Source organism: Hyperolius riggenbachi, chromosome 2 (genome assembly GCF_040937935.1).
Source record: "Hyperolius riggenbachi isolate aHypRig1 chromosome 2, aHypRig1.pri, whole genome shotgun sequence".
NCBI lineage: Eukaryota > Metazoa > Chordata > Amphibia > Anura > Hyperoliidae > Hyperolius > Hyperolius riggenbachi.
The window spans coordinates 267523078-267542196 of NC_090647.1; the positions used below are offsets into that span (position 1 = coordinate 267523078).

At 43.4% G+C, this 19119-nt stretch overlaps 1 protein-coding gene across 1 annotated transcript in view; it reads left to right on the forward strand.

Moving 5' to 3' along the window:
• Positions 1–19119, forward strand: part of LOC137544300 (pinopsin-like) — a 36809-nt gene that overhangs the window by 8393 nt on the left and 9297 nt on the right. Inside the window, exons 2-3 of the mRNA XM_068265356.1 lie at positions 10369–10551; positions 11948–12093. Coding sequence (XP_068121457.1) covers positions 10369–10551; positions 11948–12093 — 329 coding nt within the window. The remainder of the gene's footprint in view (positions 1–10368; positions 10552–11947; positions 12094–19119) is intronic.

Here is a 19119-nt window from a genome sequence, read left to right on the forward strand (position 1 = left end):
GCACTTGCTGGTGATTTGTATTATCTGCTTGTTGTTGGTAATAGCATATATTTGGTAAATTCTGCATGTCATTGGCAATATCTGTATATTGTTAGTATTCTCTAACTGCCTTTGGTAATATCTACATTAGTTTGCGTAAGAAAAAGGGGCGTGAGTTGGGGGTGTGGCCTGTGCGGATAGGCGGGGCTTAGGGCGCCAGAACTTCTGTGCCTTTAGGCTCCTGAGCTGTAAATCCGGCCCTGCTTACTGTGATGTAATACGATGGATATTCTATAATAAACATATATTGTTCAGATTTGGTTGAGCCCATGACCATTTTCTACAGTTCTTGTCTAATGGCCAATGGACATGCGTCAGATAAAACAATTACTTTTTGTGATGTAGACTTTGTGCCTTAGAGTATTTTATAGATGAGTGATAGAAAATACATTATTTTTTTAGTTCAATGCATAACAATTTAAAAACATATTTTCCATCACTCATCCAATACCATTGATGATACATGTTTCACTATAGACTTTCCTTGCGATGATGAAAATTTTACACCTTTCTGTTCCCATACCTGTTCTGCCTTTCCCTCAAAAATCAGATAACTTGCTATTCTACCCACTTGCCCCCAAGGTATCCTTCCTAACATTCACCAAGCAACCCCTCCTCCCTTTTGTCCCTGAACCCCCTCCCCCTCACTTACCCCACAAAGACGTGGTGGAAAGATGTAGTCTTAAAGAGACTCTGTAACAAATTTTTCAGCCTTAGTTCTTCTATCCTATAAATTCCTATGCCTGTTCTAATCTGCTCTGGCTTACTGCAGTCTTTCCTAACTGCACTGTCTCTGTAATAAATCAATGTATCTTTCCTCTGTCCTGTTTGTCGGGCTAAAGCTTGATTGTGTGGAATGTGCAGGGCTGCTTGTGATTGGTAGAAGCGATACACACCCTCTGCAGGCCCCCTGCATACTCTGAGTGACTCACACACTATGCTTAGCTGGTTAGTTTGTTTGTAAACACTGCCTAAAACTGTTAATTACAAGCCAGGATTGCAGCAGAGAGTGGCAGAAACAGCACAGAGGGGCACAGGAGAAAATAATGAATAGAATAGTATGCTTTTTATTGTAAGAATATTAGAGTACAGATTCTCTTTAACCACTTAAGGACCTAGGGCTTTCTACCCCTTAAGGACCGGCCACTTTTTTTCCATTCAGACCACTGCAGCTTTCACGGTTTATTGCTCGCTCATACAACCTACCACCTAAATGAATTTTGGCTCCTTTTCTTGTCACTAATAAAGCTTTCTTTTGGTGCTATTTGATTGCTCCTGCGATTTTTACTTTTTATTATATTCAGCAAAAAAGACATGAATTTTGGCAAAAAAATGATTTTTTTTTTAACTTTCTGTGCTGACAGTTTTCAAATAAAGTAAAATTTCTGTATACATGCAGCGCGAAAAATGTGGACAAACATGTTTTGGATAAAAAAAACCCCATTCAGTGTATATTTATTGGTTTGGGTAAAAGTTATAGCGTTTACAAACTATGGTGCAAAAAGTGAATTTTCCCATTTTCAAGCATCTATGACTTTTCTGACCCCCTGTCATGTTTCATGAGGGGCTAGAATTCCAGGATAGTATAAATACCCCCCAAATGACCCCATTTTGGAAAGAAGACATCCCAAAGTATTCACTGAGAGGCATAGTGAGTTCATAGAAGATATTATTTTTTGTCACAAGTAAGCGGAAAATGACACTTTGTGACAAAACAAAACAAAAAAAAAAAGTTTCCATTTCTTCTAACTTGCGACAAAAAAAAATGAAATCTGCCACGGACTCACCATGCCCCTCTCTGAATACCTTGAAGGGTCTACTTTCCAAAATGGGGTCATTTGTGGGGTGTGTTTACTGTCCTGACATTTTGGGGGGTGCTAAATTGTAAGCACCCCTGTAAAGCCTAAAGGTGCTCATTGGACTTTGGGCCCCTTAGCGCAGTTAGGCTGCAAAAAAGTGCCACACATGTGGTATTGCCGTACTCAGGAGAAGTAGTAAAATGTGTTTTGGGGTGTATTTTTACACATACCCATGCTGGGTGGGAGAAATATCTCTGTAAATGACAATTTGTTATTTTTTTTTACACACAATTGTCCATTTACAGAGATCTTCCTCCCACTCAGCATGGGTATGTGTAAAAATACACCCCAAAACACATTATACTACTTCTCCTGAGTACTGCGATACCACATGTGTGGCACTTTTTTGCACCCTAACTGCGCTAAAGGGCCCAAAGTTCAATGAGTACCTTTAGGATTTCACAGGTCATTTTGAGAAATTTCGTTTCAAGACTACTCCTCACGGTTTAGGGCCCCTAAAATGCCAGGGCAGTATAGGAACCCCACAAATGACCCCATTTTAGAAAGAAGACACCCCAAGGTATTCCGTTAGGAGTATGGTGAGTTCATAGAAGATTTTATTTTTTGTCACAAGTTAGTGGAAAATGACACTTTGTGAAAAAACACAATTAAAATCAATTTCCGCTAACTTGTAACAAAAAATAAAATCTTCTATGAACTCGCTATGCTACTAACGGAATACCTTGGGGTGTCTTCTTTCTAAAATGGGGTCATTTGTGGGGTTCCTATACTGCCCTGGCATTTTAGGGGCCCTAAACCGTGAGGAGTAGTCTTGAAACGAAATTTCTCAAAATGACCTGTGAAATCCTAAAGGTACTCATTAGACTTTGGGCCCTTTAGCGCAGTTAGGGTGCAAAAAAGTGCCACACATGTGGTATCGCCATACTCGGGAGAAGTAGTACAATGTGTTTTGGGGTGTATTTTTACACATACCCATGCTGGGTGGGAGAAATACCTCTGTAAATGGACAATTGTGTGTAAAAAAATCAAAAGATTGTCATTTACAGAGGTATTTCTCCCACCCAGCATGGGTAGGTGTAAAAATACACCCCAAAACACATTGTACTACTTCTCCCGAGTACGGCGATACCACATGTGTGGCACTTTTTTGCACCCTAACTGCGCTAAGGGGCCCAAAGTCCAATGAGTACCTTTAGGATTTCACAGGTCATTTTTGTTTCAAGACTACTCCTCACGGTTTAGGGCCCCTAAAATGCCAGGGCAGTGTAGGAACCCCACTAATGACCCCATTTTAGAAAGAAGACACCCCAAGGTATTCCGTTAGGAGTATGGTGAGTTCATAGAAGTTTTAATTTTTTTGTCACAAGTTAGCAGAAATTGATTTTAATTGTTTTTTTTCACAAAGTGTCATTTTCCGCTAACTTGTGACAAAAAATAAAATCTTCTATGAACTCACCATACTCCTAACGGAATACCTTGGGGTGTCTTCTTTCTAGAATGGGGTCATTTGTGGGGTTCCTATACTGCCCTGGCATTTTAGGGGCCCTAAGCCGCGAGGAGTAGTTTTGAAACCAAATGTCGCAAAATGACCTGTGAAATCCTAAAGGTACTCATTGGACTTTGGGCCCCTTAGCGTACTTAGGGTGTAAAAAAGTGCCACACATGTGGTACCGCCGTACTCAGGAGAAGTAGTATAATGTGTTTTGGGGTGTATTTTTACACATACCCATGCTAAGTGGGAGAAATATCTCTGTAAATGACAATTGTTTGATTTTTTTTTACACACAATTGTCCATTTACATAGAAATTTCTCCCATCTAGCATGGGTATGTGTAAAAATACACCCCAAAACACATTATACTACTTTTCCTGAGTACGGCGGTACCACATGTGTGACACTTTTTTGCAGCCTAGGTGCGCTAAGGGGCCCAACGTCCTATTCACAGGTCATTTTGAGGCATTTGTTTTCTAGACTACTCCTCACGGTTTAGGGCCCCTAAAATGCCAGGGCAGTATAGGAACCCCACAAGTGACCCCATTTTAGAAAGAAGACACCCCAAGGTATTCCGTTAGGTGTATGGCGAGTTCATAGAAGATTTTATTTTTTGTCACAAGTTAGTGGAAAATGACACTTTGTGATAAAAAAACCAATAAAAATCAATTTCCGCTAACTTTTGACAGAAAATAAAATCTTCTATGAACTCGTCATACACCTAACAGAATACCTTTGGGTGTCTTTTTTTCTAAAATGGGGTCACTTGTGGGGTTCCTATACCGCCCTGGCATTTTACGGGCCCAAAACCGTGAGTAGTCTGGAAACCAAATGTCTCAAAATGACTGTTCAGGGGTATAAGCATCTGCAAATTTTGATGACAGGTGGTCTATGAGGGGGCGAATTTTGTGGAACCGGTCATAAGCAGGGTGGCCTTTTAGATGACAGGTTGTATTGGGCCTGATCTGATGGATAGGAGTGCTTGGGGGGTGACAGGAGGTGATTGATGGGTGTCTCAGGGGGTGGTTAGAGGGGAAAATAGATGCAATCAATGCACTGGGGAGGTGATCGGAAGGGGGTCTGAGGGGGATCTGAGGGTTTGGCCGAGTGATCAGGAGCCCACACGGGGCAAATTAGGGCCTGATCTGATGGGTAGGTGTGCTAGGGGGTGACAGGAGGTGATTGATGGGTGTCTCAAGGTGTGATTAGAGGGGGGAATAGATGCAAGCAATGCACTGGCGAGGTGATCAGGGCTGGGGTCTGAGGGCGTTCTGAGGGTGTGGGCGGGTGATTGAGTGCCCTAGGGGCAGATAGGGGTCTAATCTGATAGGTAGCAGTGACAGGGGGTGATTGATGGGTAATTAGTGGGTGTTTAGGGTAGAGAACAGATGTAAACACTGCACTTGGGAGGTGATCGGACGTCGGATCTGCGGGCGATCTATTGGTGTGGGTGGGTGATCAGATTGCCCACAAGGGGCAGGTTAGGGGCTGATTGATGGGTGGCAGTGACAGCGGGTGATTGATGGGTGGCAGTGACAGGGGGTGATTGATGGGTGGCAGTGACAGGGGGGTGATTAATTGGTGATTGATAGGTGATTGACAGGTAATCAGTGGGTTATTACAGGGGAGAACAGATGTAAATATTGCCCTGGATTGATAAGGGGGGGTCTGAGGGCAATCTGAGCATGTAGGCGGGTGATTGGGTGCCCGCAAGGGGCAGATTAGGGTCTGATCTGATGGGTAACAGTGACAGGTGGTGATAGGGGGTGATTGATGGGTGATTGATGGGTAATTAGTGGGTGTTTAGAGGAGAGAAGAGATGGAAACACTGCGCTTGGGTTGTGATCTGATGTCGGATCTGCGGGCGATCTATTGGTGTGGGTGATCAGATTGCCCGCAAGGGGCAGGTTAGGGGCTGTTTGTTGGGTGGCAGTGACAGGGGGTGATTGATGGGTGATAGGTGATTGACAGGTGATCAGTGGGTTATTACAGGGAAGGACAGATGTAATTAATGCACTGGCGAATTGATAAGGGGGGGGGGGGGTCTGAGGGCAATCTGAGCGTGTGGGCGGGTGATTGGGTGCCCGCAAGGGGCAGATTAGGGTCTGATCTGATAGGTAACAGTGACAGGTGGTGATAGGGGGTGATTGATGGGTAATTAGTGGGTGTTTAGAGAAGATAACAGATGTAAACAATACATTTGGGAGGTAATCTGACAGCGGGTTTGCGGGCAATCTAATGGTGTGGGTGGGTGATCAGATTGCCCGCAAGGGGCAGGTTAGGGGCTGATTGATGGGTGGCAGTGACAGGGGGTGATTGATGGGTGATAGGTGATTGGCAGGTGATTGACAGGTGATCAGTGGGTTATTACTGGGAAGAACAGATGTAATTAATGCACTGGTGAATTGATAAGGGGGGGTCAGGGGGCAATCTGAGCGTGTGGGCGGGTGATTGGGTGCCCGCAAGGGGCAGATTAGGGTCTGATCTGATAGGTAAAAGTGACAGGTGGTGATAGGGGGTGATTGATGGGTGATTGATGGGTAATTAGTGGGTGTTTAGAGGAGAGAATAGATGTAAACAATGGATTTGGGAGGTGATCTGATGTCGGATCTGCGGGCGATCTATTGGTGTGGGGGGGTGATCAGATTGCCCACAAGGGGCAGGTTAGGGGCTGATTGATGGGTGGCAGTGACAGGGGGTGATTGATGGGTGATTGACAGGCGATTGACAGGTGATCAGGGGGGATAGATGCATACAGTACATGGGGGGGGAGGTCTGGGTGGGGGAGTGATCAGGAGGGAGCAGTGGGCAGGGGGGGGGGATAAAAAAAAATAGCGTTGACAGATAGTGACAGGGAGTGATTGATGGGTGATTAGGGGGGTGATTGGGTGCAAACAGGGGTCTGGGGGGTGGGCAGGGGGGGGGTCTGATGGGTGCTGTGGGCGATCTGGGGCAGGGGGGGTAAAAAATCAGTGTGCTTGGTGCAGACTAGGGTGGCTGCAGCCTGCCCTGGTGGTCCCTCGGACACTGGGACCACCAGGGCAGGAGGCAGCCTGTATAATACAATTTGTAAACATTACAAAGTGTACTATACACTTTGTATGCGGCGATCGTCGGGTTAACATCCCGCCGGCGCTTCCGTATGGCCGGCGGGATGTTGCGGCAGGTGAGCGGCGCCAGGCGGAGGATCGCGTCACGGATGACGCGATCGCTCCGCCCATGCCCCTACAAGGACCGCCGCCATTTGTCAATACGGTGGTCCTTGCGGGGTGCACTTCCCGGCCGCCAATTGTACATACGGCGGTCGGGAAGTGGTTAAAACTACTCTATGACAGTACATATAGATTGTTAGAGCTCATTTTGCTACTGCCCTTTTGGGTGGATATGGATCTATAGTTATTGGCTAGCCCTGTATTATCCAATGTTGTAGAAGTAATGTCAGATGGGCCACATAATTTGTGAGAGGGATAAAAGTTCTCACTTACCAGGAAAGGTTAGATAAGATGGGTTTATTTAATCTGGAGAAAAGGCGCCTTATAGGTGATCTAATCAACATACTGTATATAAATATATATGAGGGAAATATAAAAGCTTGGCAGGTGAGCAATTCTATATCTGGGTTAAAAGAGGACTTAGATGCTTTCCTTGCATCATGGCTATAATTACTAGGTAATTCCTGACAGTGTTTATCCAGGGATTTTATTTGATTGCCATCTGGAGTCAGGAAGCAATTTAATTTCCCTTTTAGGGCTAATTGATCCAAGGCTTATAAGACTTGTTGTTTGTTTTTTTGCCTTTCTCTTGATCAAATGACCGTAGGCTAGTGTTTTTCCATATCTGGTTGAACTTGATGGACGTAGTCTTTTTTTCAACCAAACTGTAAGTATGTGTTAGTAAGTATTCCATAAGGTTTTGCAGGGTGCACTATAATGTGGGTTGATTTGTTAGAAGATTAAAAAAAATGGAAAGCAATACATTTATTGTACTTTAACTCTCAGCAGACTGCATCACACCGATGGGCGTGGCCATGGCTGTAGCCCCAGGACCGCCTAACGCCGATCGGCGTACGGTCCTGCAGGCCTGTTTCTCCGCTTAGTAGGCTCCGCTCAGCCTTCAGTCTCCCAGTTCGATGGCAAACAGCACGGCAATCTAAGGCAGCGCTGTACTGGTGACAGCCGTGTGACACGGCTGTCCCCCTGGGGCACACAGAAGCGATCCGCTGTGAATCACAGCTGATCACTGTAATTAGCTGACGGGGGAGGAAGGGAGGGAGAGGGAAAAAATGAAAAGAAAATACACAAATTTAATACAAAAAAAGGAAAAATATTTGGCAAAAAATAAATAAACATTGGGGGAGCAATCAGACCCCACCAACAGAAAGCTCTGTTGGTGGGGAGAAAAGGGGGGGGGAGGGATCACGTGTGTGCTGAGTTGTGCGGCCCTGCAGTGAGGCCTTAAAGCTGCAGTGGCCTATTTCATGAAAAATGGCCTGGTCTTTAGGGGGGTTTAACACTGCGGTCCTCAAGTGGTTAAGCTATACAGTGTGTTGGCAGATCCAGCTATCTGTAGTGTGGGGTAGTGGGTTAGGTAGCTAGGAAGATACAGGTATAAGCAGGGAACTTATTTATTGTCTTATTTATTGTATTTCCCTCCAGCACTGAGGTAATTTTATTGCCCAAAGGATTGTTGGTAGGGGATTCAGACTAACAGGTATCACTATTGTATTGATTCAAGCCTACAATAAAAAAAAACAGTTAAAAAAAGTAGAAATACTGGCTTATCTTCACTCCATGGCAGAGATGTATAATTAATTCATGGCAAGATCTTGTGTGTGAAATGATATGTACTACATTGGCTCCATATTTCTGGAGAAACGTTTGCTGAAGGAATGGTGACCGGGCCTCATGCTAATAAGTAGGCCACGTCAGATACAGGTGTACAATAAGAAGAAACAGTAAGAATTGTTTTCTTAAATAAACAGGATATGGCCCATCATGGTAGAGATGAGTGATCATTCACAGTAAAGCCATGTCAGACGCAGGCCTACTGTAAGTGCTATTTTATTTTACATTCATATTAGCCACCAGCTAGTAGAAACAAAGTTTATTTCAGAGACGTAGATTTATCAAAACCAGTGCCAGAAATGTTGTAGAATAACTGGTGTATAAGTGGTGCAGATGCCAAATTCAAGAATTCTGATTGGCTGCTTTGAGTAATTGTTCTACATTTTCACCAGTTTTGCTCTAATTTTCCTTGAAATGGTTTTGCTAAATATGCCTTGATGTACCCTAAACCATTAAGCAGTGTCATTATTTATGTTTTGCAATGCCGGTGCGGTAAGTCCATTGGACTAAAGAAAACATTGCCTCTCCGTCTCATGTTGGTTTCATGCCAATATTCTCTCCAAAGCACAGCCATAGACATTCAGGAAACTTGAGAACTGTTGGATTTTTATGTTATGGCTTTCAAGATTGTCAGTTCACCTCTGATGTTCAGCACAGGGCCAGCTACCAGTAGCAGTTGCTACAAAGAATATGGCAGGATGTTTTATTTGGGTTCCGGGTTTTGGTGAAGAATCAATGTCTTGCATAAATGCTGGCACCATACATGTTTGCTACACAGTGATTGTTAGTCATGGAGGTGGTACTAGAACAGCATAAAAACTGGGATAGTGGTGCACAAATCGTTGGAAAAACGCATATGTTTGTAGTCAGTGGTATTTGCAAAATACACAGATAGAATATAAGCATATATATATATATATGAACAGTACACCAATACCTCACACAAAGTCTCAAAGGGAACCCGAGGTGAGAGGGATATGGAGGTTGCCATATTTATTTCCTTTAAAGAAAACCTGAACTGACAATTAAAAGTCAAAATAAACATACACAAGTCATACTTACCTCCTGTGTAGACTACTCCTCAATCTACTTTTCCTCTCCTGCGTCCTGTTTGTCCACTGTGATCAATGTAATTCTCCGTCCTCCATTTTTAAAATAGCCATTACACCATAACAGCTTTCTGGTCAGCACACAGTTAAACTGTAACATCTCCCACTTGAGCCATAGGGAAACATGGACACATCAGTTATCCTCTCAGCTGTAACTGACAGCAACTGATATATTTCAGATCTGACAAAATGTTGTCAGAACTGGAAGGGATCACTGTAAGAAGAAAATGGTGAGCTTCTGAGAGGAACTGATGGCAAGGTAACTATGTAATGTTCATTTGAAGTTACCTCATGTGTTTATTTTAAATAATTTTACTCAGTACAGGTTCTCTTTAAACAATTACAGTTGTCTGGCAGTTCTCCTGGACATGTGTTTTTAATACTTTTAGCCATAGACCATGAACAAGCCTGCAGCAGATCAGATACTGTGACTCAGGTTTTACTGGATTAGCCATATGCTTGTTCCAGGGTTTTTACTCAGAAACTACTTATGCCAGCAGATCAACAGGGCTGCCAGGCAACTGACATTTACAAGGAAATAAATATGGCAGCCCTTTCACCTCAGATATTACCAGGTACTGCTATTGCTTTTTTGCAATGTGCAGGTCTTAAGGTGGCCACGTGATACAATAAAATGATCCAATTTTTTGACAATTTGATAAAAATGATTGGATTTCCTGAAAAATAGAATGCTTTTTTTTTATTTCAAGTCGATCGGGAGTGGTGGATTTTTCCAATCAATTTTTATGAAAATTGAATGGTGTAGGGTAGATTGTCAATTTCTTAACGTATATACCCAAGCAATTTTCTTGCAATCGTTTGTGATCCTTGAGTTGAAAAGTAATTTTTAAAAAATTGTATGGTGTGGCCACCTTTACAGAGTGCATTATAGAAATTAAACACCTTTTGCAACTGTTTTGATGTGAAATTAAATCTACATTTGGTAGTTCAGTAACAAAGAATGGACATTTATTGTCCAAAATAGAAGCTGAGTTTTATGAATCTGATTGAGAACAGTTGTATGGAACTCTAATGATAGTTTCCTTATCTGTCTTATACCGCAGGTATTGTTGGCCTCTGGTCGTTGGCAATATTAGCTTTTGAGAGGTACATAGTGATTTGTAAACCCATGGGAGATTTCCGATTTCAGCAGAAACATGCTATTATTGGTTGCTCCTTCACCTGGATATGGGCTTTAATTTGGACCTCTCCGCCTCTTTTTGGCTGGTGCAGCTACGTCCCTGAAGGTAAGCTGGATTCTTTACTACTAATAACAACAACTAAGCAGCACGTATTTACACAGAGAACACTTGAATTATGGTAAGACATGGAGCACACTTTAGCACCCCAACCAAATATGGAAAAAAAACATATATATTCCATGCAGATATTATCCCTGATGGCAAGCTTCAGTACAAGGCAAGCATGCTAATGATACTATGGTTTGGCCTTTCTTCAAAGTTTATACTGGGCATTTACGGTAATCATTTCCTTAAAATGGCCCCACTTTTGATTTGCAGTATTGTTCAGCAAGATATATAGTATTGGATGTGAAATAAAGAATCCACCCTTTAATATATTTCATAAATAGGCATTAAGAGGTAAACAAACTTTTGATTGGCCGCCTAATGATAAAAAGGTGCTGGCTGACCAGCTAAAAATGTACAGGTATTGATTGGTGTAAAATGGCCCTGCTCAGAGAGGGAATTTCTCCAGCTTCTGAAATCAGTCCAGCCAAATGTGGGCTCAAACTACTTCATTTATGAGTCTCAGGTCTCTTCTACTGGTGTAGATTAAAACTGTTATATTCGGTGTATTAAACGTAATTGGCTGTAACCTGGAGGACAGTGAAGGAGTGAAACAACTTCAGCAGTCAGGGGCCGTTTTAGGCATAGGCAGTCCAGGCCACTGCCTGGAGTGCCACTGGTCCAGAGGGGCATCATCCCCCTGATTAAACCCCACCTGAAGTAAGCCCCACCCCAAGAACTAAGACATGCCCCCACAAGTGTTTGTTCCCTCTTTGTGCCTTTTTCTGACCCCTTGTGCCACCCCTGCCTCATGTGTCCCTCTGTTCCCTTGTGCCTCCTTCTGTCTCCTTGTGTCACCTTCAGTCCCCCTGTACCACCTCTGCCCACCTGTGCTTTCAGAGATGGATTAAGGTGAAATAGTGCCCTAGGCAAGCAACAACTTTGGGCCCACCCTTGATGGCCACCTAGCTTTTTTTTTGGCAAGATTTGTTGGGGGCTAGCATAAACCAGGGCCCTAGACTCTCTCCAGGCCCTAGTACTGCAAAAAAAAAAAATATATATATATACATTAGGTGTGATAAGTAGCGATAAAGTTATTGCCAAATGAATGGGAGGAGCATGAAATGTTAAAATCGCTCTGGTTTTAAAGGGAAAATAAATTGCAACCTCAGTGCCCAAGCTACTAAACTGGTGTGTTTTATTATAATAGTAACATATAAAGTGTAAGCAATATGAATATAAATAGAAATGACTGCTAACTTGATTGTAATGCATTACTCTGTTCTATATTTTTTATTTATTAAAGCACTTACTTCTGTCAAATGTTTATTGATTATGTTTATATGGATCACACCACTTGTCTTCCTTCCTAATACCTTAAGTGTTTCTTGACTAGGTCTGAGGACTTCATGTGGACCCAACTGGTACACCGGAGGTACAAACAACAACAGTTACATCCTGGCTTTGTTTACAACTTGTTTCCTTATGCCTCTTAGTACCATATTATTCTCGTATTCTAGCCTACTAATGGCACTTCGAGCCGTGAGTACTGATCTGACATTTTGTTATATTTTTTATCATAAAATTTCATATTGACTTGTGTTTTTTAGGGTAATGTACTGTATAATTTATGATTCATACTCTACTGAGATAAAATATACTATTGATGCTGTGTGGTTAAAACTAGTAAATTAACGATTGTGGAACCATCTCCGTGGTCAGCGCACAAGATGTGCGCTGACACTGCGGAAGTCCTCCACAAACTTGTAAAATAACAGAACCCAGCTTTGGTGCAATGCACCTGTAGAGAGAAAGTGAGCACAGATACAGAATGTATGTGTGTCCACCAATCTAGTCGCCACCCGGCGACGGTGGACACACAACAGCGGAAACGAAGTGGGAATGCAAGAGTGGCGATTGCCGGGGGCGCATGCGCTGCGCCGACGGGACTACATGTGAGTTCTTGTTGCTCCGCTCCTCGGCAGCCTTTCAACGCTAAAACTACCGATCCACAGCACTCCCACAGCCGCCACAAGCCAGGAGCTTTTTGCTGAATATGTCTGGAAAGGGAAGGGAGAAGAACGGGCAGAAAATAGTTACCTCCACGCCTGCCGCCAAACTTTCACCTCAGACCTCCTCCCGCCCTTCCAAATCCAAAATGGCCGACGGAGCAAGTCAGACGCCACGGAGCAGCTCCTCTACTCCTGATAAGCAGCCAGAATCGCCCCCGGTCTTTAACCCAGACCTAGACATGACCCCTCAGCTACCGCCACTCCATGAGGACCTCCTCACACACATACAGCGTGTATTTCGACTCGAACTGAAGGAGGCGGTCAAAAATATCACCGATCAAATCAAAGATCTGGGCTATCGAGTAGACGCCATTGAAAAACAAGTAGATGACATAGCGGACGCACAGGAGGCAGATAAGAACCAAATAGATCAGCAGGCGGAAAAGATAGAGGCACTGGAACTCAGGCTTGAAGACGCAGAAAACCGCAGCAGGAGAGCTAACTTACGTATCAGAGGCCTGCTGGAGGCAATCACAGATCTGAAGCCTACCGCCTTAAACCTTTTCAGCGCTCTCCTGCCCCAGATGGATCCGGCCTCCTTTCGCATAGTTCGAATCCACCGAGCACTAGCGAAACCCCGCAACCCGGACCTACCTCGAGACGTGGTCCTAAAGTTTCAGTACGAAGCAGTCCGCGACCAAGTCCTCGAGGCAGCCAGAAACCTTACTTCCCTGCCTGATCTTCCTAACGCGGTGCAACTCTACGCAGACCTGGCACCATCCACCATACAACGTCGCCGAAATCTCCGTCCTGTGACTATCTCACTACAAAAGGCCGCGGTGAGATACAGATGGGGTTTCCCCTTTTCCTTCACACACAACGGCACAGCATACTTGTGCCGATCGCTCGAAGAAGGCCGCGGGCAGCTTGAGCAAGCGGGGATCCAACTTGAATCCATGCCGTCAGCACCTCTCCCGCAGAGACTCTCCCATCCAACTAGGGTCTGGTCTGCTAGAAGAAGCCACCTACGTTCAACACTACCTTTGTGAGCTCCCTCTGGGTGCACTGACCACTACATGGGATCTTGTCCACACAGGTTGGTCCCTTAACCTTCAACCATACAGGTCCCAAATACAAGGCTCCCCTGTTTCGAGTTCACCTTCAAACGTCCTGAAATCTGGTCTTCCATGAGCCATGTGAGTACTCTATCCCGCATATCAATAGACACTGCCCCTTGCTTTAGCCCATGTTCTGGCCTGGACAATAGCCCCCTACCTACCGTAGCACAATCCCTAACACTCTAGGAACAGCGGAGAACTTACCACCACAAAAAATTGCTGGGACTTTCTATTCCCCCAATCGATGTCACCGCTACTTAGACTCAGCGAGAGATTGACTTCATAACTCCCTACCCACCCTCATGTTCTGCTACTTAGAGGGCAACCTCTTACTATTTTGTGGCCTCGCTTATCATACTTTAGGGCAGTTTGACATTCCACTGTTCTATAACTTAGGCAATACGTACAAGTCTTCAAGGCTAAAAGCTGATCTCCCACATGAAGTCTTGGCAATATTTACAACAACGTGTTGAAAACCTACGCCGCAATGTTTCGGCTCCGAATATCTCCCCCCTTCTCCTTATTTTCCTGATCTTATGTATTATTATTATTATTTTCCCAGTTCTTATTCTTTTTCCCTTGCTGTATAATATATATGTAAATATACCTTACAAGTCATGGCCTCTAGAGGGTGCTGTGGGACCACTTTGGCTATAGCCTCATTATTCCTACTATTGCTATTACTTTGGGCAATGGGAGGCTGCCGAGGTCTCCAATGTTGTCCCCGCACTAATGAGCAGAGCTGAAGGCGCCCTAATATGGCTTTCAGCCCTCCTCATTCTTTTGAGGACATTTTCCTCTACTTATCTGAGTAATTAGATTGCTGATATGGTTAGGCCACGTTGGCCGGTTTCTTTTTGTGTTTTTTTTGCAGGTCTATGCTATTTTACTCCTCCACTGTCTAAGAGATGCTCCTGGTTGAGGGGGAGACACAGTGTCACTCATTTCTTACATAGCACCTATAATGGCACCCCCTATCATATACTGCCATGACACAGATTAATATAATTTCCCACAATGTGAAAGGACTAAACTCGCCATTTAAGCGCAGAAAGGCCTTTATAGATTACCGAAAATGTTCCCCGGACATATTATGTATCCAGGAAACTCACTTTTCTAAAACATCATCCCCCAAATATTTTGATGCCCAATACCAGCGACACTTTGTCTCTTCTGCTACTACTAAACATAGAGGTGTCCTTACCTTACTCAAAAACACTTTACCATTTGTTCTAGAGAAATTCATTAGTGACGAAGAGGGCTGTTATACAATCTTAATTGGTACAATACAATCACACAAACTTGCTATAGTAAATCTGTATGCTCCCCCTGAGGCCCCTATGACACCTATCAATGCTATTCGTAAACATTTAGAAAACTACTCCTCTTATCACATTGCAGGGGCTGGTGATTTTAACATAGCTCCCAATCCAACTCTAGATCGGTCACAGCAACCCCCTTCCTCACGGCAATCCCAACTATCCAAGTCCCTAAACAAGACAATTTCAGAGATACATCTAGTCGATACATGGAGAGAGCATAATCCAACATCCCGCAACTATACCTTTTTCTCCACTGCTCATCATACTTACTCCAGAATTGATGCAATTCTTTTATCTTCTGCACTAATACCCAACCTAGTATTTACTAGACATATGATCAGCACGTGGTCAGACCATGATATAGTATGGATGGCCTGCTCTTCTCTTACTACCCCCATTGCTCGGTCACCCTGGAGACTCAATGAGAGCCTATTAACAGATGGCGAGACAGTATTAGAGGTGGAGGAACAGCTAACTAATTACTTTCAATTAAATGATAAGGATCACATCAAACCTGACATCCTCTGGCTGGCTCATAAACCAACAATCAGAGGACATCTCATAAAAATCGCTACCCAAAAGAAAAGAGAAAAAAATGAAAATCAACTCAATATAGAACATAAGCTGTTTCAATTACAAACGGCCCATGCCTCCTCCCCCTCTAAATACTTATACAAACAAATACAAGATACTCAACATCAAATAGACATGCTCCTATCAGCTCGGACAGAGAAGGCACTTAGATGGACCAAATCAAAAGTATACACGCAGTACAATAAACCTAATACGTGGTTGGCACGAAAACTTAGACAAACCCAATCCATCAATAAAGTTCTCCAAATTAAAACCAAATCAGGCACGATCACATCCGATCCACTTAAAATCCACTCAGAATTTGCTGATTACTACAGGTCTCTATACTCCTCCAAAACTCCTGACCTAACCCACTCCTCCACTAATCCATTTCACCAAAATTCGAGACGTCCGGTACTTCTACCAGATAAGGCCTCTGCCCTTAATCTCCCAGTCACAGACCTAGAGATCTTCCTGGCTATTAAAAAATAAAAAAACGGGAAGGCTCCCTGCCTGGACGGCTTCTCGGCAATTTATTACAAAACATTTAAAAAGCTCCTCATACCATATCTGGAAAAAATATTTAACTCTGTTCTTGATGGCAAGACCCCTGCCCCAGAATTTCTCCAGTCAGAATCAGAATCAGAATCAGAATCAATTTATTTTCGCCAAGTAAGTTTGCACCTACAAGGAATTTGTCTTGGCAGTTGCTTAACAAACACAGACAAAAACAATACAAGGACAGACAGTGTGTATATTACAAGTTAAGGACATTATAAGTATAGTGGCAGTAAGCAATGTGAGAATTGTTCATTTACAGTTCTGTGCTGATTACTATCAAGTCCTAGCAGCTATAACGTGGTTCAGCATTAAGTATGGCTACCGCTTGAGGAAAAAAGCTGTTCCTGTGTCTGGAGGTTTTGGTAGCGATTGACCGGAATCTTACTCCTGAAGGTATGCGCTGGAAGATGGAGTGAGCTGGGTGAGCTGGGTCAGTCCACAATTGCTGTTATTCCAAAGCCTAAACGAGACCCCCTGGACATCAAAAACTATCGGCCAATATCATTATTAAACCTTGATTATAAAATTTTAACAGCCATATTAGCTACTAGATTGAACAAAGTCTTAGGGCCACTCATCCATAGAGATCAGGTCAGCTTCATACCGCACCGCCAGGCCCCAGATAATGTCAGGAAGGTCATTAATCTCCTACACGTAGTGAAAACCAACAAAACTCCATGTGCTTTATTGTCCCTCGACATGGAAAAAGCATTTGACACAATTGACTGGTCCTTTATGCAAAATACACTACTGAAGGCGGGTATTCAGGGACCTTTCCTCCAAGCGGTCAAATCCCTTTATTCTAATCCAATAGCCCATCTCAAACTTCCCACTAATTTCCCTACCCCCATCCCCATACAAAGAGGGACAAGACAGGGGTGCCCGCTTTCCCCAGCTATATTCGCCCTAATAATTGAACCCCTTGCCAATACAATTCGATCCTCTCCTGACATTCAAGGCATAAAGATCAAGAATTCTGAGTACAAAGCAAACCTGTTTGCCGATGACCTTTTGTTAACCCTCTCATCACCCCATACCTATATCCCTAACCTACTTAAGCTAGTGAAACAATTTGGCCAACTCTCTGGTCTTACTCTGGACATCAATAAATCCGAAATTCTCTTTACCAACATGCCCAAACAAAACACAGAGGCTCTAGCTGCCAAAACAGGCTTATCTTACCAATCAAAGTATATTACCTATCTAGGCATTAAAATCTCAACAAATACCGCTGACCTCTTTTCACTAAACTATAGGCCGATGCTGTCCAAGCTGAAGCAGGAACTCCTAAAGTGGAACTCTCCCTCAATCTCCTGGTCTGGACGTATTCATTCTGTAAGAATGAACTTGTTACCACGCCTTCTCTATCTTTTTAGAACTTTGCCCATCAATCTTAACAAAGCATCACTTAAAGACCTACAATCCTCGATATTTAAATTTATATCCAATAATAAAAAAAGTAGAATAAGACAAAATATTATATCTCAGTAGGGAGAGAGGAGGACTGGGAGTCCCTGACCTTTTTAACTACTATAGAGCAGCCCAGATCGCTCAGCTGACACAGATGCACTCAACCCATAACCGACCGCTTTGGGCCGACATTGAAAACGACCTTTTAGCACCAATTGGCCTTGCAGCTTTTTAGTGGTCTCCACAGTCCTCCCTTGCAAAATACAAAATACAATCGCCCATATCGGCCCATTCTCTAGCTATTTGGTATAAACTAAGAACTCACAAGAAACTGCAATCTGTAGTCCCTCTACAACTTCCAATCTTTGGTAATCCTAAATTTCCACCTGGTTGGGAATCATGAACCTTCCAGTTGTGGATTTCTCACAATTTCCTAAACGTATCCAACTTTTTGGTCAATGATCAACTTCCGAATTGGACAACATTTTGCGCCCACACTTCTTTTCCGCCTAAAGAATACTTTAGGGCACTACAGATCCATCATTTCTTGAGCTCCCTAATTAGAACTACACACACTATTCCCCCACGCACAACATACGAACACTGGTGCGATCAAAGACCTCTGGAGGGCGGCCTTATCTCCTACCTATACTCGGTCATCTCCCAGCCTTTAGAAAGCAATAAACTCCCTTCAATGAAAGCATGGGAAACTGACTTAGGTACGACCCTTACCCTCAAACAATGGAACAAAAGCTGCCTCACCTTAGCTAAAGGGAGTAGCTACTTTTCGCACATAGAAACAAATTACAAAATCCTACATCGCACATATATTACTCCACAGAAACTACATATTATCTCCGGTGATAAGTCTCCTCTCTGCTTTAGACAATGCGGGCCGCTGGGCGATATGGCCCATATATGGTGGTTCTGCCCTATAGCAAAAAACTACTGGGCCCAAGTGGCGTCTGCCATAGGTACAGCCCTTGAGACATCTTTCTCACCCGATCCATTCCAACTGTTACTGGGACACAAACCGCAAAGGTGGAAGTATCCACACCATAGGCTAGCACAACTTGTAGCCAAGGCGGCCAGACTCCACATTGCCCGCCAATGGATGAAACCAACTTTATCGCTGGAAATGACTGACTCCATAATCATGGAGATCCTAATATCTGAAAGGCTAATAGCTATAGTTAATGATGCTACCCTATCCTTTACGCGAACCTGGCAACCATGGCTCTCGGCTTCAACAACGCTGGGCCTGCGATCCTGTGCTCTCTTATTCTAGGAGCAATATTCAATATGTAAACACTATGTTTATAAATGTACTTCTACGTTCATGTATACGTAGCTATTTGACCTGCCTGTTTTTTCTCTGTATTTGTCTATGTTCAAAGCTTTTGATTATGACAATGCCCTACGTTAAGGGCTTTTCTAAACGCTGTTTATAATTTTCAATAAAACCTTTTGAAACTAAGAGTGGCGATTAGAACCAATAGTGACACAAGACCGAGTAAGACAGAGCACAAGTGTAGCAAGAGAGACACAGCAGATGATCAGAACACCAAGGAA